The sequence below is a fragment of the Carcharhinus amblyrhynchos genome, chromosome 10 (assembly GCF_965287045.1).
Source record: "Carcharhinus amblyrhynchos chromosome 10, sCarAmb.v2.hapA, whole genome shotgun sequence".
NCBI lineage: Eukaryota > Metazoa > Chordata > Chondrichthyes > Carcharhiniformes > Carcharhinidae > Carcharhinus > Carcharhinus amblyrhynchos.
In genome coordinates, this window is record NC_137333.1 from 70,128,680 (window position 1) to 70,153,360 (window position 24,681).

General features: G+C 39.2%; 1 protein-coding gene across 5 annotated transcripts in view; it reads left to right on the forward strand.

Annotated features, from left to right (window-relative positions):
- Nucleotides 1-24,681, forward strand: part of zmym2 (zinc finger, MYM-type 2) — a 109,494-nt gene that overhangs the window by 81,980 nt on the left and 2,833 nt on the right. For all 5 annotated transcript variants that reach the window (XM_080197307.1, XM_080197312.1, XM_080197309.1 and 2 more), the window contains 9 exons: nucleotides 870-985; nucleotides 1,228-1,399; nucleotides 4,867-5,001; nucleotides 7,602-7,696; nucleotides 8,151-8,325; nucleotides 11,426-11,583; nucleotides 17,936-18,050; nucleotides 20,954-21,196; nucleotides 23,051-23,171. In XM_080197307.1, the coding sequence (XP_080053433.1) occupies nucleotides 870-985; nucleotides 1,228-1,399; nucleotides 4,867-5,001; nucleotides 7,602-7,696; nucleotides 8,151-8,325; nucleotides 11,426-11,583; nucleotides 17,936-18,050; nucleotides 20,954-21,196; nucleotides 23,051-23,171 (1,330 nt within the window). The remainder of the gene's footprint in view (nucleotides 1-869; nucleotides 986-1,227; nucleotides 1,400-4,866; nucleotides 5,002-7,601; nucleotides 7,697-8,150; nucleotides 8,326-11,425; nucleotides 11,584-17,935; nucleotides 18,051-20,953; nucleotides 21,197-23,050; nucleotides 23,172-24,681) is intronic.

Consider the following 24,681-nt stretch of genomic DNA (forward strand, 5'->3'; position numbering starts at 1 on the left):
TTTCAACGTAACAGGTGTTGTTTTGCTTCCAATGTGGTATCCGTGGTGTGCATGCAAACTTCTGTGTTAGCCACATTAAATGCTAATTTTATAAAGGCTGTGTTGTAACAGCTGTATGCAGAGTAGCCACCATGGTGTTACACTAGCACTGCCATTTTAAAGCTCAATACTTCACCTGAGCACCTACTCTATTGGCACATAGCTGAACATGCATTCAGCAGCTGAAGTATCCCCTACTATGTGCCTTTCATAAGAGATCCAATTATCATGTCTGCCTTTTATGCTTTGTGTTTGTCACTCATCTTAAGATATATTCTGAAGTTCATAGAATGCAAAACAAAAGTTGCACAATTTGTATGTTTACTACATTAGTTAAGGCATCTATGTGCTTTGAAAATAAAGAATATTGCATCATTTAATCTTTCAAAATTTGACAATTGTGAAAAAACAAGATTTGAAGAGAAGTTATTTATGCAGAAAGTTGAAGATGCTGAAGAGAAGTAGTCCATTGGTACATCTGACTGGATAACACTGATATGTTCTGGAAGATTAGACATGTTACCCATGCTCAGATTATACAATGCAGATTCAATTTGTATGGCCTCAGGTCAAGATAAAACTTCAATTTCAAACTAGGTTTTGGTAGAAGCCAAGGTCTTGATGTCAAAATGCAAAGACAGTCCAAAAAAATTGTAAGCAATAAGGACAATTCTTTCCTTTTCACTTTAAAAATTAGTTGAAGACTCACATATTGCCTCCTTCTTCCCATTCTCTACCTTGTTATTCATTTTCTTCACAAGTCTCTCTTTCTGAAATGTATTTTTAACTATATGTTTGACATGAAGATTTGTATATATTTCTTATTTCAGAGGAGGATTGGAACACTCAGTTAGTTCCTGTGCCTATCCCTGTGCCAGTTTATATACCAATACCTATGCACATGTATTGCAACAACTATCCAGTACCTGTCTCTATGCCTATTCCGGTAAGTTTAGTCTTCAAACATGTACTTAATACATTGGAAGATAAGCCCTATGGGTAATTTAAAAATCGAATTAGAAGCACAGTTTGAGTAAATGAAATGGATAAATGGAACCATTTGTTTCACTTTTTTCTTGCAGCCCCCCCCCAACCTAAATTTTCTAAATTTTTGCCAGTTTCCCCTTTCATATTGATAGCATATTTGTCATAAGATATGCAACAATTAATGAAGTATGTCTGGAGCAGGTACCTGTTCCAGTGTTTCTGCCTACTACTCTAGGGGATGCTGAGAAGATAGTTGAAACAATAGAAGATCTAAAAAGGAAGGTCCCTTCAAATCCAATTGAAGCTGACATACTTGCTATGGCAGAGATAATAGCTGAAGCAGAAAGGAATCCTGTATCTATGGAATTCTGTGGTAAGATTTAATACTTGTTTGAAAGGGCAAAGGAAATGGGAAAGGATGCAATGTATAATTAGTGTTTCCATAGGTGGTTCTGGATACCAGGAATAAAATTGGAGCAGCAGTTTAAATTGAATGCATTACTGGGTTTGCAGCTATACATAACACAACAAGAATGCCCAGGATGTAATGTAGCCCCAGAACTGCAAAATTCTACTCCAACTGCAGCCTAACCATTATTTTGTACAATCCCCAACATTAGTTTTCTTTCTTCCATGTTGATCCTTCTGTGTATTTTTTAATCTTTCATGAGATGTGAGTGTTACTGGCTGGGCCAATATTTATTGCCAATCCCTAATTCCACAAGGGGGACGTTTAAGAATTTACCACATTGTTATGGATCTGGAATCATGTAGGCCAGACCGGGTAAGGACAGCGGATTGCCTTCCTTAAAGGACATAAGTGAATCAGATGGATTTTTACAACAGTTGACAATGGTTTCATGTTCATCATTGACTTTTTAAAATTCCAGACATCTTTTCAACTCAGATTTCATCATCTGCCAAGGTGGGGTTTGAATCCAGGTACTTGGAGAATTACCCTGGCTCCAGTGATAATACTAATGTAATGTAATGCCAAATAATATAAAATCAAGTCCCATTTATCACTTGCATACTCTCTACTAGCTCTCAATTTTAACCATTAAGAATGAAGCATCGGAGTTGTGTGGTTTTCATGAATATTGATACTTCTGACATTTGGTTAAAATGCCTAACCGCAGAGGATGGCCAGAACCTGGAAGAAGAGGACATGCAATTATTTGCAAGTATAGACCTACAAAAAGAGATGAAGTGACTTCATTGATGCACCCTAGCTTGGAGATTGGGATCCCGTGATCATTCAATTCAATAATGTTGTCAAAGCTAAGAATGAAAATAACTATGTTGAGGGAACTCAGGCAATATAAATAGTACAATTTTAAAGAAGGTGCAGGAACCTGGAGGTTTCACATGTCCACATTGAAGCTGTCAGGAGCAATTGATAGGATTTTTTTAAAAAATGACTTTATAAATAGAGACATGAGTGCAAAAGCAATGAGGTTATGGTGAGCAAATATATAAGAACATAAGGAATAGGAGCAGGAGTAGGCCATCTAGCCCTTTGAGCCTGCCCTGCCATTTAATAAGATCATGGCTGATCTGAAGTGGATCAGTTCCACTTTCTCGCTTTCTCCCCATAACCCTTAATCCCCTTGTCTATACAAGTCATTGGTTAGGCATTAGCCTCGGAATGCTGGCCGTAACTCTGTACAGTGCCACAACCAGTTGATATTGAATTTAAATCTGGCAATCACCCATCATTCCAACACACCTGGTACTTCGTTATATCTGAATGAGCAGTTGCACATTTCAAAGTGCTCTAATGGTTGACTGTGTTCCAAAGGAACCAAGTTGCAAATGATAATGTTACAGATTTAAAGAATGTTGTTATAGATGTGTTTTCCTGTAGTTTTGTGAACCAAATTGAAGGTTGAGTATTGAAGGAAACAAGCGACTTTGGAGGTTCTCTGATTTCACAGTTTATTATAGAAAATGTTTGCAAAAGAATCAGGTACAGGTACAATGAGAACATTTAAAGAAATATCTGGAATCCGTGAAAATGAATTGGATTACATTGTGCCCTTTTTTGTTTAAAAATTTCTATGTTTCCATGTTGCGAAAATTTAAAACTTCTGGTAAGGAAATCCTGTTACTAGCAGTGCTTCTCATCCAACTGCAAATCTAAAATAGAGAGAAATCAGAGCAACAATCTTTTCTTGCCATTTTTAATGTAGGTTGCTCTATTATGAGGGTACTTGAAATACAGGTTGTAGCGATACAGTGGCCTGGCTTTTATGACTTGCAATGAGTCAAACTTATCTGGGTCCTATGGTCTTCCCTTTGCATTCAAAATGCAAAGCTTTGATGCTGGTTGTGAAGATGACAACATTGTGGACAGCAAAAATTACCTGGAATCCCAAAAATCTATGGAGAGGGAAAGAGAAAATGAGCAACCATAACTATAGGGCAAGGTTGTGGTAGCCTGTAGCGTGTGTGCTGATGTATAATATGTTTTGTCCTGGGAGTTGGGCAGCTTTTGTACTTCTCACTGAGAACTGTGCTTTTCCTCACTGAAGCTGTCTTTTAGCAGTGTAAGAGTCAGTGGCTGAAATAGGTTTGGTTTTTATTATTTTTATAATTTGTATATTGTAGAAAAACTGTAGTTAGCTGTTAATGCAATGTTTTTGTTGAATCATAGAACATTACAGCGCAGAACAGGCCCTTCGGCCCACGATGTTGCGCCGACCAATTAAGAAAAAAGCAATGACCCTCTAACCTAAACCAATCCCTTTCCATCCATAAACCTATCCACAGACCTCTTAAACGCCCCCAAACTAGGCGCATCTACAACTGCAGCAGGCAGGGCATTCCATTCCCCCACCACCCTCTGGGTAAAGAACCTACCTTTGACATCCGTCCTGAGAATCAGTGATATCTATTTGGTGTGCCTCATTGCAGTCAATACAAGCGTCATAACGCTTGTTTTTATGAATTTTTTTTGGGCCTTGGGCTGAGATGCTCAACTCGAGTTGCTGCAATAGCATTTATAAACAATGAGCATCTGTTACAAGATCGAGTACTATGTGATCAATTTGCCAGGAGTCAAATCAGCTTTGATATTGGATTGCCCTCAAAAGCATACAGGTCAAACAGCTGAGTTCAGGGAAAGCCAGGTCCACATATGGTCAACAGACTGTAGTTAAAAGCACTTCTGCAGGCCACAACTACCAAGGGATGTATTTAAATGTACTTGGCTGAATGTGAGCCCAGAAGGAACAGGCCAGTACTTCCCTCTTGATCCCAGCCATGAAACACCCTCCACTACTGTCACTACCCTCCTGGTCATCCCTTTTCTCAATTCCCTTTGAAGACTTGCTTGAGAGTCACTATTGGTGTCACACCAACCCAATTATCTGAGTCAGCGAACTGCCTGGTAATGTTCATTTGAAGGCAAGGGCTGTATCCTGTATGCCATCTGTTGCATGCACTCTAATTTCTAGTCCCTGTTTTTCAGTTTCTTCCTGGCATCTGTTGAGGAGTTGATTATCAGAAACGTGAGAACAAGTTTCCCACTTAACCATTTACTTGCTTTTAGTGTACATCCAACAAGGAAGTTAAAACAAGCATTGCCTGACCCAATTCTTTTTCTTGTTGCACCACATTTTCCTTATTTTGAACCATTTGATTGGGTTTCATTGTGGAAAATTTTGACTTGAATTTCACAACAGCATTCCGTCTGTATATAAAAGAAAATAAAATTTCAAGAAACGTGGTATGCTTATTGTGTCACCTGAAAATGGTTCAAAAGCACATAGAATTGTATACTTTAGTCTTAATAAACTGCAACATCTATGCTGAACTACTGTGAAAATCTGTTCTTAGGTATTGACAACGATGAGAATGGTGAAAGTTTCTTGGATGTTTTTGGTACCATTAAAGATGATTTGGAAGAGCAATCCAATATGCCGAGTAATCAGTACGAACTTGCATTGGACTTGGAGATTGATTTTCCAAGAAGTAGGTTCCTTAATTAAGAAAAGATGCATTAATTATAAATACTTTATTTCCAAACATACCTTTATTTAGGTAGGTAAGATTTTCTCCTATATTTCATTTGTGTTGTAAGCAAATAATTTGAGGTTCAATTATGAGTGCTGTAAGTTTTTATCTGCTGAACCAGGTTGATTTGGTTAAAAAAAGAACGATAATCCAAACTATACGGCATTCATGAATTCTTCTGTCAGGTCAACGCAGAAAAATGTAGAAGGAATGCATTTTGGAAATTAGAATGAAAAAAATGTCTTAAATGTTAAAATTGTATATTGTGTAGAGCAGAGGAGGTACAGGTTTGCATACAACACTGGTCATTAAAGGTAGTAGATTAAGTAGAAAGGAACATAAATGGACAAACCAAGGTCTTTAACTTTAGGAATAGTGACTTAGATTGCAAAAGTACTGTTGAACTTGTACACGACATGCATTAGGCTGGAATGTCAGTCATCTATACAGAATTGAATACTGAAATATTTAGAAGCATGTGAAATACACAGCATGGAACAGAATAATTGCTGTAGAGTTTTTTAGTCATGGAGAGCAACTTGAGAAGTTGAGCTTTTTATATTAGACCTGATGACACCCTTCAATACTGTGAAGGGTTAATGATTGACAAATGGTGATTTATTTTTCCTTTCTGGTACCAGAAATAGAATTAGGAAGGCAGACGTTTAAGATGAATATAAAACAAATTGCTGAGTGTCAGAACTGATTCTTCAAATAGAACTAATGTGGATTTCTCTGCTATTAAAAGAATCTGTTCGAACAGAGTGAGTAAAATAGTAACTTATCAGCGTAGACTTATTCATTCAAGGGATGTGGGTCTTGCTGGCTAGGCCAGCATTTATTGCTGATCCCTAATTGCCTTTGAGAACGTGGTGAGCTGTTTTCTCGAATAAAGTTTATTTACTAGTCACAAGTAGGCTTATATTCACACTGTAATGAAGATACTATGAAAATCCCCTGGTCGCCATACTCCAGCACCTGTTCAGGTACACTGAGGGAGAATTTAACATGGCCAATTCATCTAACTTGCACATCGTTGGACTGCGGGAGGAAACTGGAGCACCAGGAGGAAATCCACACAGACATGGGAGAATTTGCAAACTTCACACAGACAGTGACCCACACCAGGAATCGAACCTGGGTCCCTGGTGCTGCGATGCAGCACTGCTAACCACTATGCTACTGTGTCACCCCATGCTGCAGTCTGTGTGGCATTGGTACACCCTCAGTCGGGGAGGGAGTTCCAGGATTTTGATCCAGCAACAGTGAAGGAACATACTGCACCAAATAATTGTTCCAATGCATTCTGTCAAATAACAAATGATTGGGAAGTCTAGAGTAGCCAATTAACTTCTTATGAAATCCCCATTTGCTGTCTGAGTGAAGCTGAGATCTGAATATTTCTGATGGCAGGGTTTCCCTTCCAGCCATCCGAAGAGTCCCCTCCAACTCTGACTGCCTTGCAGCCATTTTATGCTTGAATAAACATTAACTGGCTGCAGATAAGGTTTCCATCCCTCAGTTGGGCAGAGGTTTCAACTTGGAGCACTGCCAATTATTCTATTTGGCTGGCAACTCTCTAGTCTCTGTAGCAACAGGAGCTGCAGTGCACAGAAATGGAAGAGCCTCAACCTTCCAGAGCCCAATTTCCAAGACCAGACAGCAGGATAAGGGCAAGGGAAGACCTGGTTAGTTGGAGAGTGGGCAGTTGCAGTTTCAGAGGAGAGGCTGGGTGGGGAGAGTAGTCCAGCAGCCATTGGACTTTGGAATGGGAGGGCATGGAAGATGATTCCCAAAGTCGGAAGGGGGCTTCTGATAATTGACACCTTGAAGTCTCAGTTGGGCCCAAGGGTGAATGGCCCATCCAAGGGGCCCATCTCCATGACTAAAAAACTCTACAGTAATGATTCTGTTCCATTCCGTGTATTTCACATGCTTGTAAATATTTCAGTATTCAATTCTGTATAGATGACTGACATTCCAGCTTAATGCATGTCTTGTACAAGTTCAACAGTACTTTTGCAATCTAATCTATTCCTAAAGCTAAAGACCTTGGTTTGTCCATTTATGTTCCTCTCTACTTAACCTACTACCTTTAGTGACCTGTATGCAAACCTGTACCACCTCTACTCTACACAATGTACAATTTTAACATTACACTCCAGTGTAGGATTGTTGTGAGGTAGGGGCAAGCGGGAACATGAAGGGAATGTCATTCTTCATCATGATACTCTGCCCTTTCCCTGTCTGAAACACCACTGGCAGGACAGCATGAAATTCAAGCCCAAGAAGATATGAGAAATGTTCATCTGGATCCTCAAATTATTTTTCATTAACAGTTAAAAGATGCTTAATTGCTGATGTGCATGGAAACGCATTTGATTTCTAGACATTAAAATATAAATATAGAGACAGCCATCTGGCTAAAACAGCACTGGGGCAAAATTCATAAAGGGCATGTGTCCAAATGATTTTTGTGCCATAAGATTGGAGTTGTCCACAGTATTTTTTCTGGTAAGATCCATTATGTACACTCAGAGGGATTTGTATTTTAACAGCTGCAGAAGAGTTGGATACTGAGAGTGAATATCTGTTACCTCCAGTATTTGGAGAAGAATATGAAGAACAGCCTAGACCACAATCTAGACGAAAGGTATGGGGATGTTTTCTTCATACTAGTCAAAGCTTTTCATGTTTTATAATTTAACATGAAAGTTTAACTTCACAATCTTCTTTTTAAGATTATAGTTAAAAGTGCAATTTTAATTTCCTATATATAGTTCAAGGAAACTTTGCCTCAGTTAGCTAAATGTATTACTGTCAGTATATCCAGATTTTCTTTGTCTCTGCGTCGTCTTTACCTCATTATTTTATTGTGTCTAGTATCCTGCACTGTTAAGAAGGTGGAATGTTCTTGTTACTTTCACATTAATTAATAAATTGCAGATTTTTGTAGGGTGATCTATGCTTTGTAAACTGTCATTTGTGCATTTACTGGCTAGAGCTAACTCAGACATTTATTAGATCAGTATTCTGTGTGTGATGAATCTTGCCCTATAACCCCAAATTATTTTCTGTAATGTCACTGATAAGTTCTACTTTCATAGGGTGCAAAGCAGAAGGCACTTTCTGATAGTCATTCTCAAGATGGTAGCCTTGTCACTCCTGAGATTGGTTTTACACTAAGTTACATTTATGGTATAAATGCATGGAAGCATTGGATTGTAACCAAGAAAACAAAAAGTGAGGATACCGTCGAAATGGATGGATATAACTCTGCTTGTAAGTTGCATCTCTTTTGGTCAAATATTTCACACCTTCATAATCTTCGGTTGCAGATTTTGAGTGAGCATGATAGATGAGCTACATCTCAGTTTACAAACTGATAGCCTGGTAGGAAAGTGAGAGAGAGAAAAGGATACTGAAAAACATGAATACTAAATAAGAAACAACCCAAGAAATTAAAGAAGCAATGAAAAACAATAGTAAGAGAACAAAGCAATGCAAACAAATCAAAGAAAAGGAAAATAATCAAATTGGGAAGGTGGGGGTGGGTCAAGAGAATGCAAAGATAAAAGCTAATGTTTTGGAAACCAAGTTCTAATGTGTATATTTACACTTTACAAATATTGCAGTGATTGATCTGTATATTCACTGTAGCTACAATTAAACAGGAATGGGAAATCATTCCTACATCATAACTAGCCATCTTTCGGTGGTTATGGTCATTGTAAGTAAAATTATTTATAAAAATTAATTCATTCTGATGATTTTCCTATCACTACTGCTATAGCTGTGAAGCTGGACTGATATGAATTTCTATGTGTATACTCTGCTTTAAAGCTGTGAGATAGTTTCTTGATTAATAAGGGGATCAGGAGCTATGGGGGTAAGAAAAATATCAGCCATGATTGAATGGCGGAGCAGACTCGATGGGCCAAGTGGCCTAATTCTGCTCCTATCTTTTATGATCTTATGGAATGGTAAATTGAATTTTTACATACAGAAGTTAATTTATGTTTTGTAATTCAACTTTTTTCAAATTCAATTTTAGCACCATCTTGATCATTTTTCAGTATATGAATTCTCTGGAATTTGGTTAGTGACATGTTGCCAATACAAATACAAATTTCTGATTTAAGCTTTCAAGTATTTAAGCTTTCAGTGAGATATAATGTAATCAGCTATAAAATGCAATGTTACAATACTTGTCTATTGCAATAAAAAAGCTCAACATGCAAGAATCTTTCTTAAACAATGCATCATCATATTGAAACTCAAGCATGCTGCTGTCAAGTGTTAGCCATTAACCAATGCACTTAAATAAACTCAGAACAGCATTATTTAATTAGTATTTTGACAACTTACCGAGCTGTTAATTTAGATGAGTACGGTTTGAGTTGTCATTGAGTCAGATCCAAATGCTTTGCAAAATAGGATAAAATTGACATTTAAGAGACATGCTTTGACACAATTCAACAAACTATGCAATATTATTATGCAACAATGCAATAACAGAGCAATGGGCTCCCTAGTCTCAGCTGATTATAGTGAATTGGCACCAACTTTTAGTTGCAGCCTCAACATGAATGTGCCTGTTAAGTTTCAGGGCAACTTGGTGTTACTGAAAGGCTGTTTTCTCTTCCTGCTGCCAGATCTGCTGAGTTTTTCCACCTTTCTCTGTTTTTGTTTTAGATTCCAGCATCTGCAGTATTTTGCTTTTATTATTATGTTGAAAGGTTGGGTAGGGTTTGGAAAAAGATCTGCAGAGTGAGTGTATGGGGGTGGGCCAAAGTTTTTTGAAGAGGGATAAGTGTGAGAGCGTCTGTGTTGGGGGGAGAGGGGCTGATTATAAATGTGTGGGGGAAAGCAGGGCTTCACTGAGTCTTCTGTCACCAGGGAATATGGAGAACTTGGCTGAAACCTAAATGAATTAACAGTAGAATGCCTCAACTCTGGTTGTCTAAAAACTGGACATTTTTAGAATGTGCCATGCATCAATTTTAATTAAGTAAAATTAAAAAAAAACTTACCCGCACAATTCAGCCAGGTATAGTGTTAGCATGGCACCTGACTAGTTATTCCCTCCACCTCAAGCACCAGTCTATTCCCACATTCCAAGGGATCCATGATCCCACCCGGCATAGTATTGGTCCCGAGATTGTTTTGAGGCACTATCTGTTTTAAAAATGCAAACTTTCAAATGTATATAATAGTCTTAGATACCTAAACTTTAATTATATACTGAATGTTACTGTGCTGCCTTATTGCTGTTATATTGTTTCTGGCGTTTAGGGTCATATTAATTTTCAGTTGTTTTTATATATTCGCTTATTGGATGAAGTTATGTCTGGGAACACCAACGTTTTGTTCCTCATCCCTAATTGCCCTTGGTGGAGAGTTAAAATGAAGTCACATTGGAAAATAGTTTGCAAATTATTGCCACAGTCCTTTGCTTCACTTCTCGTGAACATTATCCAGAATAGTCATGTTCTGTTGTTAGTATGGATTTCATCCTGTATGATGTGCACTAACTGCGCTGAATGCTGAAATACTGAGGTCAATTTAGTAATTTGATGCAAATGCATTGATCCATAGCCTTGACAGTAATAGAAGGTTAGCAAAGGGAAAACTAATGTTTCCATCTCCTTGAAGGCTAATAATTTCACCTATTTGAAGTGGTGTAATGCATTCATTACAAATTATGATTCTTGATTAGATGATTCCTTGTCACAAAAAAAATTTCAGACCTTTTTGTCTACGGCCACTAATTTCCAGACTTTTTGTCTTCCGACATTCTCATTCCAGCATGATAGACAAATGGAATTTTGGTGGAAAACAGCATATGTTTGGCAGTTTTGGGCAAAATGCAATTTATGGGGCTTGGGTGAATTAATGTAGCTGATTTGCGAACAGGCAATGTCATAGAAATGCAAATCTTTGAGAGTTTTACGCCACACTATTAGCCTATTGTCAAAAACACCAATATTATGACTGGTCTAATTTAGTTTAGCCTGAGAGTGGGATTGGAAAGGGTTAGAGTAACTGCATCGGAGTAATGTTTGTGGCAGGGACATAAGCTTTCAAGAGAGAATAGGATAAATGCTTCCAAGAAGAACAATTCGCAAGAATATGGCGAAAATGTCAGAGTGGGAATAACTGGATTTTTATTATTCGAAAGGACTGCTAGATTCAATGGGTCAAATTGCCTGCTGCTATCCTGCACTGGTGTATGAAGATCTTGGAGTGAGCTAGGATATGGATAGCAGTGTTTTAAGTTAGCTTTAGTTTATGCATGGTGGAGGATGGGAGGCTAGCCAGTGAGCACTGGAATAGTCAAAAACATGAAACTGAAATTACATTTTTTCCACTTTTCTTTTAGTATTAGCAAAGCCTGCACACTTTAAAGAGGAACTTTTGTCATATACTGCTGCAGAACTTGACTGTGGATTGGCTGAGTTTGTCAAGGAAGTTCGAAGACCAAATGGAGAACGTTATGCGCCTGATAGCCTGTATTATCTATGTCTTGGAATCCAACAGGTTTGTTAAATACCAGAAATCATCTTCTACATAAATTCCTTCACATTGTATTTGTTTTATCACTATGTTCTGTTTGGTATTTACTGTTTGAGTAGAAAATATATTTAGTTTTTTTAATCCATATATCCTCTGTTCCAAATGTATCATTTCAGTTGGTTTTATCATGTCAGCATTTGTTTGAATTGCAGTTTTTCAACTGGATATAGTGCAGCTTGATAACTCCTTAAATGTAAGAGCTTCACTCCATTAGAGGAATTCTCTTTTGCTTGTATACATCTGAATAGAGGGAACTTGGAGCCTGGTTTACTGCTTCATTAACTTGTATTTTTGTGAAAGAACGAAAAGAACTCACAAATTGATATTTGAGAACGAAATGTCAGTAATTCAGCTATTTGATCAGAACTGAAAAGCTACAGAGATTGCTTCTAGAGAGAAAAGTGGAGGGCAGCAATACAAGAGGTCAGCCTAGGTATTGTTGGATGATGAGCATTAAAGAGCAGTTGAAATCGAGCTATCATTGATATGCGAGGATTGCACAAGATAGACAAGCATGACATACCATGACAGCAAACATGCTGGTAGGAGGAGCAGGATATTTTTGCTGTCATCTATTTTGCTGCCAATTCCTTGCTGGTTTGCCAAATCTTTGCTTCTTAATAGATATCCATGTTATATTTAAATTAATATTTCATTCATGGCCTTCTTGATGAGTGCTTTCCACATTCCTCAGCCCTTGATATAAAAACATTTTAACCAAGCTGATTCTAATTCTAATGTCATCTCCCTTTGCTGCGGGATTATTATACCGATGCAAAACAAGTCATTATGCAATCCATTCCGTTGATGATACTGCCCCCCCCCCCCCCCCCCCCCCCCCACCACCACCACCACCACCAAGTGCCTCAACCAACTGAGATTTTAGCCTCATAAAATATAACCAGAATTTACCCAGTCTTTCACTGTAGCTAAGTTCCATCATATCATGTACTGAACTGAATCAGCAATCTGCTTGTTCCAATGCCAAGAAGGTAGACCACTCCAAATTGAAGATAGTGTTCTAAGTGAGATCTGTCCAACTCACTCCAACTGTAGTTTTACTTCCTTATTTTTAATTTACATACTTTTTTTGATTTTGCCGAGTTCATATTAGTCTACTACTATCTATGCCCCTTTGCAACCAGTGATGTTTTTCATTGGATTATGCTCCCTTCTGCAATTCTTGTGTCTTGTTTTATTGTAAACTCAATTTGCAATCCGCTTACTTCATCTGTTAATGTGTTTCATAATTTTCTGTTCGTCATAGTTCACCATATCCCTCAATTTAGTATAATTTGCAGGTTTGTTGTATGTCTCTATTCTCAAATCTAGACCTTTATTTATAAAATGAAAAGTTGTGCCCCAGGATTGATCCCTACAGTAGATATTTTCTTTTAGCCTGAAAATGTACCTTTTATCCAATGCATTACTTCCTGTCTCCCAACCAACATTCATATGATCTAAGTTTTCAGGATCAATTGGAACTTTTGCATTTTATGAGAACTATTGTAGTACTGCAAAATACATAGCTGTCATTCCTCGTTTGGAGCAGTTAGAATTTTATTCTGCCATCTCTTATTTCATTCTACCCTGAGAAAGGGTGTGACTAATAGCATGGATAAATGGGAAACCAGTACAGTATATTTGGATTTCCAAAAGGTATTCAGTAAGATACTACATAAAAGGTTATAACATTAGGACTCATAAGATTGGGGGTAATAAATTAGCATGGATTGAGGATTGGTTCATGGACTGGAAACAGAAGTGGAATAAATGGTAAATTTTCAGGTTTGGCAGGTTGTACCTAACAGGGGTGCTGCAAGGATTAGTATTTCGACCTCAGCTACTTACAATCTAAATGATTTTGGGAGACTGAGAACGATGGTAAGACCCATGGGATCCATGGACGTTTGGAAAATTCGGATCCAGAATTGGCTGAGTCTTAGGATGTAGAGTGTAATGGTCGAGGGCTGTTTTTTGACTGGAATGCTGTGTGCGGGGGGGGGTCACTTAGGGATCAGTGTTGAGGCCCTTGTTGTTTGTGGTTTCTTTAAATTATTTAGACTTGAATGCAGGAAGTTGATCAGTAAGTTCGCAGATATAAAAACTGGTGGGGTGGTATAACCTTAGACAACAAGAGGATATAGATGGGCTACTCAGTGGCAAATGGAATTCAATCTGGATAAGTGTGAGGTGATGCACTTGGGCAGGGCAAACAAGGCAAGGGAATGCATGATAATGACCCTAGGAAGCACCGAGAATCAGCAGTACCTTGCTTTGCCTGTAAATCGGTCCCTTAAGGTAGCAGGACAAGTGGGATAAAGTGGCTTAAGAAGTCATGTGGTATACTTGCCTTTATTAATTGAGACAGAGTTTAAGAGCAGGCAGGCTTTGCTGGAATTATATTAAAAGTTGGTTATGCCACAGTTAAGAGTATTGAGTGCAGTTCAAGAATCCAATGTAAAGGAAGGATGTGATAACATTGGAAAGGGCGTGGGAGAGATTTACCAGGATGTTGCCTCAGTTGCAGAGTTTTAGTTGTGAAATGAGATTGAATAGACTGGGCCTATTTACCTTGGAGCAAAGGAGACTGAGGAGGACGTGATTGAAATACATAAAGTCATGAGGGGCATAGATAGAATAGACAGGAAGAAACATTTCCCCTTGGTGAAGGGATTAATGACCAGGGGATATAGATTTAAGGTAAGGGGCAGTAGGTTTCGAGGGGATGTAAGGAAAGACTTTCACCGAAAGGGTGGTGGGAGTCTGGAACTCACTGCCAAAGGATGGTGGAGGCAGAGACCCTCATAACATTTAAAAAAGTATTTAGATGTGCAATTGCAATGCCATTGCATACAAGGCAATGGGCTTTGGAAAATGGAATTAGAATAGTTAAGTGGTTTATCTTTGATCAGGACAGATGTAATAGGCCGAAGTACCTTTTCCTGTGCTGAAAACCTCTTTGACTGTGATATGCAAGTTTGCATATGATAGAAAAGTATGCAGTGAGGAAGATGCAAATAGACTGAAGAGAGACGTAGGAAGGTTTGGTGAGTGGGCAAAAACATGGCAGGTGGAACACAATGTAGTGATGTGTGAAGTTTTCCACTTTGGCGGGAAAAATTAAAAGCAGGATTTTTTTTGCAAAGTGATAGTCTTGAAAATATTTGCATTGAGAGGGATCTGGATACATGAATCACAGAAAGTTAGCATGCAAGTACAATTAGGAAAGCAAATTGTATGTTTGATTTTGTTACAAAGGTAGTGGAGTACAAGGATAACAATATCTTAATACAATTATACTAGGCATTGATGAGGCCACACTTGGAGTAATGTTTGCAGTTTTAGCCTCTGGTGTTGTACCTAGTGTATGTGGCTCATAAGGTAGTGTACTTCTCTCTTTTTATGTTCTAGTTTGCTTCTTGTTTTCAGTCTATACTGCTGACTGGCAGCGACACAAAAAGGAGAGACAAACATGTAACATTCTCCTTACCAGTGCACAGGCCCCTCCATCAACAAATCCTTCACTGTGCCTTTATATGGTGATGCACAGACGTCGGGTCACTCCAACCCCAGACTAAAGCCTTAGATGAATACTTGATTCCAGATATGCGATGTGCAGAACCCTGACATGTGAGGTGCAGGATCCATCTGATGGGGGCATGGAACTTCAAGTCTCTGCCCCACAAGTGGATTGAATTCATTGCACCAGACAAACAGCAAAAAGAAAGAAGGTGCCAGCTCCTGGATCGACAAGCTGGAACCATCAGGACCACATACGTAGGAATGATTGATAACTTGGTCAACAGTACCCACAAGACTGCAGTGATCAACATGAAACTTGATAGGTTGAACATGTAGCTTTCCGACATGGGACAAGATTCACTGAGCGTGGGCCAATATATGTTCATCTGGCAGGGAAAGAGGAGAGGTATGACTTAAGTACTTCAGTGAATGAAAGCACTTTGAGGCTCCTAGTAATTGTGAAAGCCACTATATAAATGCAAGTTTTTTTTTGTTTTTTTAATGCCCGTTTAGGGGAAAATGCTTCCTGTCACTGTAATGTTAATTCTCAGTGGCAATTCTAATAGCAGCTGTTAGTTTTAAGTTAAAAATTACCTTTTACTTTTTTTTGGGGACCTACCTTTCATTTTATAAGACACCATCATCATGCTTAAAATCATAAACTGCAAGATCCATGTTAAATGGAGTGTACAATTTGTTTAAGCCCAAAGAATTTTCCCCAGTGTTCACCTGAGGTTTAATCAACTAAACACAAAGTGCTGGCAAGCTTCCCACTGCTAGCCCAGCTAAGACTACCCTGCTGGAGCATTGACTTTTACAGTTATATAAAATTGAACATAAGAACATAAGAAATAGGAGCAGGAGTAGGCCATCTAGCCCTTCGAGCCTGCCCCGCCATTCAATAAGATCATGGCTGATCTGTCGCTGCTCAGTTCCACTTTCCCGCTTTCTCCCCATAACCCTTAATCCCCTCTCTTATCAAAAACCCATCAACCCGCGTCTTAAAAATATTTAGCGAGGCAGCCTCCACCACTTCAACGGGCAGAGAATTCCAGAGATTCACCACCATTTGAGTGAAGAAGTTCCTCCTCAACTCTGTTCTAAACCGCCCCCCTTTTATCTTGAGGCTGTGCCCCCTAGTCCTACTGTCTTTTTTGAGCGGGAAGAGTCTCTCCACCTCTATCCTATCCATCCCATTCATCATCTTATACATCTCAATGAGATCTCCCCTCATTCTTCTAAACTCTAACGAGTACAAGCCCAGTTTATTCAGCCTCTCCTCATAGCTCAACCCCCTCAACTCCGGTATCAGCCTAGTAAACCTCCTCTGCACTCCCTCCAAGGCCAAAATATTAATTGCATGGAAAAGAATTCCAGTACCTAATTATAAGCACTTTTCCTTGTCAGTGATCCATGCTGGCCAGCCAGTTATCAATAGTAATTAAAATCCTGTTGACCTGCTGGGCTAATGTATTGGAATACCCAGTCTACCACAATGCATCAATTTTGTTTTGATCTAAGTGTGTCATCTTGAGGTCCACTTGCATCTACACCTTTACTTTGTCCCTTCCCAAGGAGGGAAATTGTTAGCTGGTTGTGTAAATGTTGTGCTAATTCTAGTAAAAATACCATTGAATGTTCTCAGAGCTGTAAGTGTATCCCTTTCTTTTACCATTGCTGTAATTTACGGAAATAAAATTTGTTTGTTTATTTATTTGTTAGTCACAAGTAAGGCTTACATTAACATTGCAATGAAGTTACTATGAAATTACCCTAGTCGCCAAACTCCGGTGCCAGTTCAGGTCAATGCACCTAACCAGCATGTCTTTCAGATTGTGGGAGGAAACCTACACAGACACGGGGAGAATGTGCAAACTCCATACAGACAGTGACCCAAGATAGGAATTGAACCCTAGGTCCCTGGCGCTGTGAAGCAGCAGTATCAACCACTGCTACCGTGTCACCCTCAATTATTTCTCAATAATTTGACTAGAAGCTTTTGAATAATTTGAATTTAGCATATGACATATTCCTGTGTTATAAAGTAACTAGTTTCTAAGATAATATCTATGTTAATGGAATTTGAAGCATATTTCTTGTTTGCACTTCAACTTGCACCTGCTTTTGTGATAAATGTTTTCATCATTCGCTGGCTGTGTACTTAAATAGCTCTAGTTTGAAGAATGGTGTGGTACAAAACCTTAATGCAAGTACTTAAAAAAATCTTTATCACTGAAGAGGTTATTATTTTGCTTTCCAGAAACATGCCTGTTTCCCTGAGATAATTTGTAAAATGGAATGTTTAAGAACTCAAACACAGTTTCTTGGAATCAATCCCAGGGAAGTTGCAATCATTTACAAAAGCTGTCCCTAAGATGTATTCCTGGTACAAGTTCTGAAGAGCTATCATTCTTGTTTAGATCATGATCAACAAACTGGAAACAATTCTGGAAATGGTCAGCCTTTTGGTTATACTTTTACCAGATTAATGGGAAGAATTTTGCTTTTGATTCTGATTTACTTCAAGAATCTATTTGTGTCTCTAGTATGTATTGAACGGTCAGACTATTTTCCATGACGGTTTAAATATGACTGAACTACATTCCTATGTTCATGTTGTCATGATACGCAGTACCAAAAGTCTCATTTGAGATCTGTTTCATTACAGAACAAAGACCTGAATGAACACCATCATTCTTGTTTCATTGATGGAACCATGAAGTAAAATCAATCTTTGACATTCTGATTTATTGCTTGCAGGATTATTACAGTCTTGTTTTTCCTTCCACAGTATCTATATGAAAATAATAGGAACGATGACATATTTAATGACCCCTGCTACCACATCTTTAATGCAGCATTTAACACAATCTTGAGAAGCTGGCGACCAAGTATTTTACCAAACGGTAAGAAACTAAATAATGTTTGCATATATTTCTCTGTGATTTTCCTAAATAAATGTATTACATTTTTTTACTTAACATGTACATTAATTTTCTTGTGTAGGTACATGGAAAGATTTAGAAAAATCTATATACTTTTGAAAGTGGATAAAACATGTGCATTATTTGCAACAGAAAATGGTGGAAGTCTGGTAGCATCTGTGTAGAGAGAACAGAGCTATCATCAGACCTCAAAGTCATCCTGACTTGAAATGTTTGCACCATTCTGAACATTGTGCGTTAGACAGAGCTGAGTACTCTTGTTTCTCTCCTCTCTCTGTCTTCCCATTCCATACTGACAATATAACTTCTCTTCATAACTACCAAGCTGGCTAACATTGTAAGGGAATATCTCTCCTCTGATGCTATTCCCCCCTACCTTTCAAAACCACCTCCATCACCTGCTTCTCAAAAACCTGCTTTCAAACCCTCTGTCACAGTAAGCTATTGTCCTATCTCTCCTTTCAAAATTCCTTAGTATGTTTTTATTTCCTGGAGTCATGCCCACCTTTTCCACAACTTCCAAGTTTGAGCCTTAACAATTAGATTTCACCCTGTCATTGCTCTGATCAAAATTGGAAATAACATCTTTTGTGACCAATGCATTGATGCAGCCTTTGACACTGGTTGACTGCACAATTCCCTTTCAACGCTTCTCTCCAACTCAATGCTGTCACTTTGTTCCATTTGTGTTTATCCAGTTGTAGCCAGAGCATCTCCACCTTTTTATGCCTTCGTATACTGTTGCCATCTGGGGCCCCCTCCTGTTCCTTATCTATGTACAATCTACCTGACAGTGGACAGAGGTCAACTGCTCCCTGGTATTAAATGCTGCCTAAATGGAAAACCTTTTAACCTCCCTTGCCCCATGAAGAACTTAAACTGACCACGATACAGCTTGTAAGCCACACTTGATCTCTTCAATTCCACATCCAAAAAACTTGGAATGATGCCAAAACAAAACTCTTATATCAACCCTTCCTTCGTCATCAAAATGTTCCAACTTCCATATGTTGAAAGAGAGGCTCGGCATATGTTGAGCATTTTCCATATGTCTGCAACCATCTTTTTCTTCAGGTCATCATTGACTAGAAGTTCAGCTATGCCAATTCAGCCTTTTACGAACTATGGTAGCAAGTGTTTGACACCAAAGACCTCCACAATCTTGTGTACAGAGCGGTTGTCATCACTGGGATCCTCTACTGCACTGAGACCTAGACTGTCTACCAACAAAGAATAAGAGCACTTGAGAAATTCCATCAGCAATGCTTCTGCTGCATCCTTCAGATTCAATGGAAGGGCTCTCAAAGCCAGCTTCCCAAGTATTCAGACAAAATGTCTACAAAATCAACTTCAGACTAAATATTGTATCCAGATAGCCGTTTCCCACAGCAGGTCTGTTTCTATCAATTCTCAAATGGCTAACATTCCAGAAGCCAACATTCTAGAAGCAGAGCAGAATTGATTTTAATCTTTGTAGAGATTCTATGATGGGGAGAAAGTTGCTACCAGTTTTTCTAAATGGCGACAACTTTGTCCATTAAGAAGCATCATACTTTGTGTCCCAAAATCATAATGATGAGGCAGAGCGGCAGCAGAGAGGGAAAATAAAGGAATCAAATGCTGCATTCTGGAACCCACTACTTCATCAGTCATCCTGTCCATGTGTCCAAAGATATGTAGATGAAGAATCAATCTGTTCAATCACGTGAAGACCCAAGACGGACTGAACCCTGAATAGAGGCTGTCCTCAAATTGAGTGACTGCTGACATATGCCCCTTGATGACATTACTCGCGGTCTGGCAATTCACAGCTCTCCCTCTCCAATATCTCAATCCTTGCATTGCCTCTGTTATCATTAATTTCCATTCTCGCTCCAAACTCCATTCCATAACTACTGACTCTAATCCTCTCCCTGTCGACAAACTGAGTTTAAATTAGTCTGTCCACAATCTTGCTGTCAGAATCAACCTGGCAATGAGCTTCTGACCTCATATTTATGCCATCATCAAGACTACCTATATTATTTCTGCAACTATGCTCCATCTGAACTCATCTGTTACACAAATCCTCACTCATTCTTCCTTTCCTGCTAGACCTTGATTTTACTGACACCTGGTTGATTTCCACATTTTCCTCCCCCATCAGCCTGAGGGCATTGAAAGGTCTGCTACCGTTGTTTTAACTTGCCCTGCTCACCTATCAACCCCGTACTCACTGACCTACATTAGTTCCAAGTCAAGCAATGTCTCGATTTAAAAATTCTTGACCTTCAAGTCTTCCCTTGGCCTTGCCCTTCCCTATTTCTGTAATCTCCAATCCCACGACACTCTGCTTTCTGTGGTCTTCTAATTCTGGTCCTTGTGCATCCCATTTTTGGCTGTATCTTCAGTTGCCTCAGCCCCAAGCTCTGAAATGTCCTCCTTAGCAGAGCAAATGTTATAGGACTGATGACCCAGAGACATGGAATAATGGTCTGACGATACGAGTTCAAATTCCATCAGGGCAGTTGGAGAAATTTTCCTCTTCACAAATTCATAGCCTGTTCACAAACTCTGATCCCATGATCTTTCCATCACAAGGAGCACCTGCTTCCATCTTCATAACATCATTCTTCTCTGCTCCACCTCAACCCATCTCGTGCTGACATCTTTAACCAAGCCTTTCTCAACTTCAAACAAGCAAAATTCTTGGATAAATGAAGTATCTAATTGGTATTTTGCATGTTGAAATTGTTAAACCAAGTAAATGATCTCATGGTTTACTGGGCAAGCATGATTTGCAGATATTGAGCTTGAAAATCTTAGCTGCAGATATGTCCTATTGCATAATTTGTAATTTCTGTTTCCTTTTGGTTGCTGTTTAGGGTCAATATTTTCACGTGTTGAAGAGGATTATCTGTGGAAGAGCAGGCAGCTAGGGCCTCAATCACCATTTGTTCTTCTTAATACTTTGCTATATTTTAACACTAAATACTTTGGGTTAAGGACCATTGAGCAACATTTGAGACTTTCCTTTGGAAACATTGTCAAGCAATGGAATAAAAACTCTGACAATACTGTATGCATTCGATACGAGGTACCTGCATTGTGTACAAATGACAATCAAGGTAAGGTTTTAGAATGGATAATAAAAGATTTTCTGCATGTTCTTGAAAAACTTCACTGTCTGTTCAATGTATAATGCATGTTTCTTTTTGTTAGCTGTTTATAGTTCCATATACCTATTTCTGTGCATTTTTTCATTGTCCCATAAGAGAAATGTTTGAGATGTCTACAAGGTCTATACCATGTGTTATGGAGATCAGTTATATGTTTCACAAATTCACTGTATTTAAAAAATAACTTCTGTATAATAATTTGCCCTCTGGTGGGCTGAATAGTAAAGATCAATCAGAGGTTATACATAATAAAAAACATATTCGGGTTGATTTTAATTTTTGAGCTGACGACAGGGCTGCTGGAGTCAAAGTTCTTTCTCGAACCATGCCTCATTTAAATGAAACCAGCAAGCCAAGGATGTCCTGATGGAGCTTGCTGGAGTCAAAACATCCCAAATATTTGTGGCTTATAGTCTGGCAACAAATCAAGGAGTGACAGGCAGAGAGTTAGAACATAAGAACATAAGAAATAGGAGCAGGAGTAGGCCATCTAGCCCTTCGAGCCTGCCCCGCCATTCAATAAGATCATGGCTGATCTGTCGTGGCTCAGTTCCACATTCCCACCCTCTCCCCATAACCCTTAATCCCCTCTCTTATCAAAAACCCATCAACCCGTGTCTTAAAAATATTTAGCGAGGCAGCCTCCACCACTTCAACGGGCAGAGAATTCCAGAGATTCACCACCCTTTGAGTGAAGAAGTTCTTCCTCAACTCCGTTCTAAACCGCCCCCCCTTTATCTTGAGGCTGTGCCCCCTAGTCCTACTATCCTTTCTGAGCGGGAAGAGTCTCTCCACCTCTATCCTATCCATCCCATTCATCATCTTATACGTCTCAATGAGATCTCCCCTCATTCTTCTAAACTCTAACGAGTACAAGCCTAGTTTCTTCAGCCTCTCCTCATAGCTCAACCCCCTCAACTCCGGCATCAGCCTAGTAAACCTCCTCTGCACTCCCTCCAAGGCCAAAATATCCTTGCGTAAGTACGGCGCCCAAAACTGCACACAGTACTCCAGCTGCGGCCTCACCAATGCCCTGTACAGCCGCAGCAAGACCTCCCTACTTTTATATTCAATCCCCCTCGCTATGAAGGCCAGCATCCCATGCGCCTTCCTGATCACCTGCTGCACCTGCAAGCTGGGTTTTTGCGACTCATGCACAAGGACCCTGAGGTCCCTCTGCACCGTCGCCTGCTGCAGTTTTTCGCCACGTAAGTAATAATCCTTCCTACCATTATTCCCACCAAAGTGGACCACCTCGCACTTGCCAACATTAAATTCCATTTGCCAGTTCCTGGCTCATTCGCCCAGCCTATCTAGATCCTTCTGCAGACTCTCCACACCCTCCGTGCAATTTGCCATTCCACCAATCTTGCGTATTAAAAGGGTCTTGCTGCTTCTCCACCCAATGATAGGCTCCTGTAAAAGTGGAAGCTGGCTGATGGTTGGTGTTAATTTTAAATCTATCAAGAATTAAAACTTATGACAATAGCAAAACATTCTGAGCACTGAATGTTGCAGTACTTGAGTTTTGATGATGGTAATGAGTTTGAAACCCATATTTAAAAAAACACATTTGTAGCCATATTGAGGTTTGTACACATGGTGGGATTTCTTAGATTGAGCACTGAAGCCCACAAGAATCCAATTTAAAATTTGGAATATAATAAGATGCATCCCAATAATTCTCAAACTTTGGATCTGAATGGGAAAGTAAGAAGCAACAGGTAACCTGCTTCAAATGATTCATTTTTATAAAACCATCTTCAGAAGTGTCAACAAATTTAAATTATATTGTGTTTTCAGACAAAATTACACCAGGAAAGAGAAAACGTGAGGAGGATGATCCTGTATTTGAACAAAAGGAAAACTCAGCAAATCCATCAAGATGTCCTGTAAAAATGTTTGAGTGCTACCTCTCAAAATGGTAAGATTAAAGCAAATTAGTGCAGACTTTAATATTCTATCATTGGTTGTGATCGAATGTGGCAAGGCTAGCATTTGTTGCCCATCCCTAATTGTCGTTGAGAAGGTGATGGTGAGCTGATTCCTTGAATTTGCTGCAGTTCATCTTGTGTAGGAACATCCACTGTCCTTTTTAGGGATGGATTTTTGATACAGGAACTGCAATATAATTCCTAAGTCAGAATGTAGGTTTGGGGGGAAACTTTTCAGGTGGTGGTGTTCCCATGCATCTCTTGACCTTGTCTTTCTAGGTGGTGGAGATTGTGGATATTGTTGAAGGAGGATTGGTAAATTTCTGCAAAGCACCATACACACTGCTGCCACTGTGGGCCAGTGGTGGAGGGAATCAATTTTTGAAGTGTTGAATGGGGTGTTTTGCCCTATATGATATCAAACTTTTAAAAATTCATTCATGGGACATGGATGTCACTGGCTGGCCAGGATTTATTGCCCATCCCTAGTTGCCTGAGAGCATTGAGAGTCAACTACATTGCTGTGGATCTGGGGTCACATGTAGGCCAGACCAGGTAAGGACGGCAGATTTCCTTCCCAAAAGGACATTAGTGAACCAGATGGGTTTTTCTGACAATTGATAATGGTTTCATTCCAGTTTTTTTTATTCAAATTCCACCATCTACCATGACAGGATTCAAACCCAGGTCCCCAGAACATTAGCTGAGTTTCTGGATTAATAGTGATAACACTAGGTCATCGCCTGCCCATGTTGTTGGAGCTGCACTCATCCCAAGAAAGTGAGGGTATTTTATCACACTTCTGACTTGTGCCTTATAAATTGCAGAACTCCCAGCCTCTGACTGCTCTTGTAGCCACAGTATTTCTGTGATATAGTAATGTCCAGGATGTTGATGATCAGGCGTTCAGCAATGATAATACCATTGCATGTCGAGGAGAAATTATTAGCTGCACGTTGGTTATTGGTTGGCACTCATGGCATAAGTGCCACTTTATTAGCCCAAGCCTGAAAGTTGTTTAGATCTTTCTGCATATGGACACAACTGCTTCAGTATCTGAGGAGTTGTAAATGGTACCTAACATTATACAATCTGCTTTTTCCCGATATGACCGCATTTTAATACTTCAAATTGTGTGTGGATCCCAGAGTGAAAATTAAGGGGGTGTGTGAGTTGTTGAACTAGGGGAGGGGAGGAGGAGTAGAGGCTTGGAAGTTTGGATGAGGGGAGTGGGGATGTGTTGACGAAACAAGTGTCTCTTCTCCAATATCACTGCTTTGTTCCTTCCCGATAGCATTGTCTGATTTTTATCCGAGCAAGTTTATTTAAACTGAAAACAAAAAGTTCTCCCTTCAGTTTTTTTCTCAGGGCACCATGGTTGTTTTTGTCAAGTCTCAGCATTAATTATTTGAGCAGTCACTTCTACCTTTCAACAGATGTGGTCAGAACTGCAGCATTTTCTATTTTTATTTACAATTTCCATCATTTGCAATTCTTTGT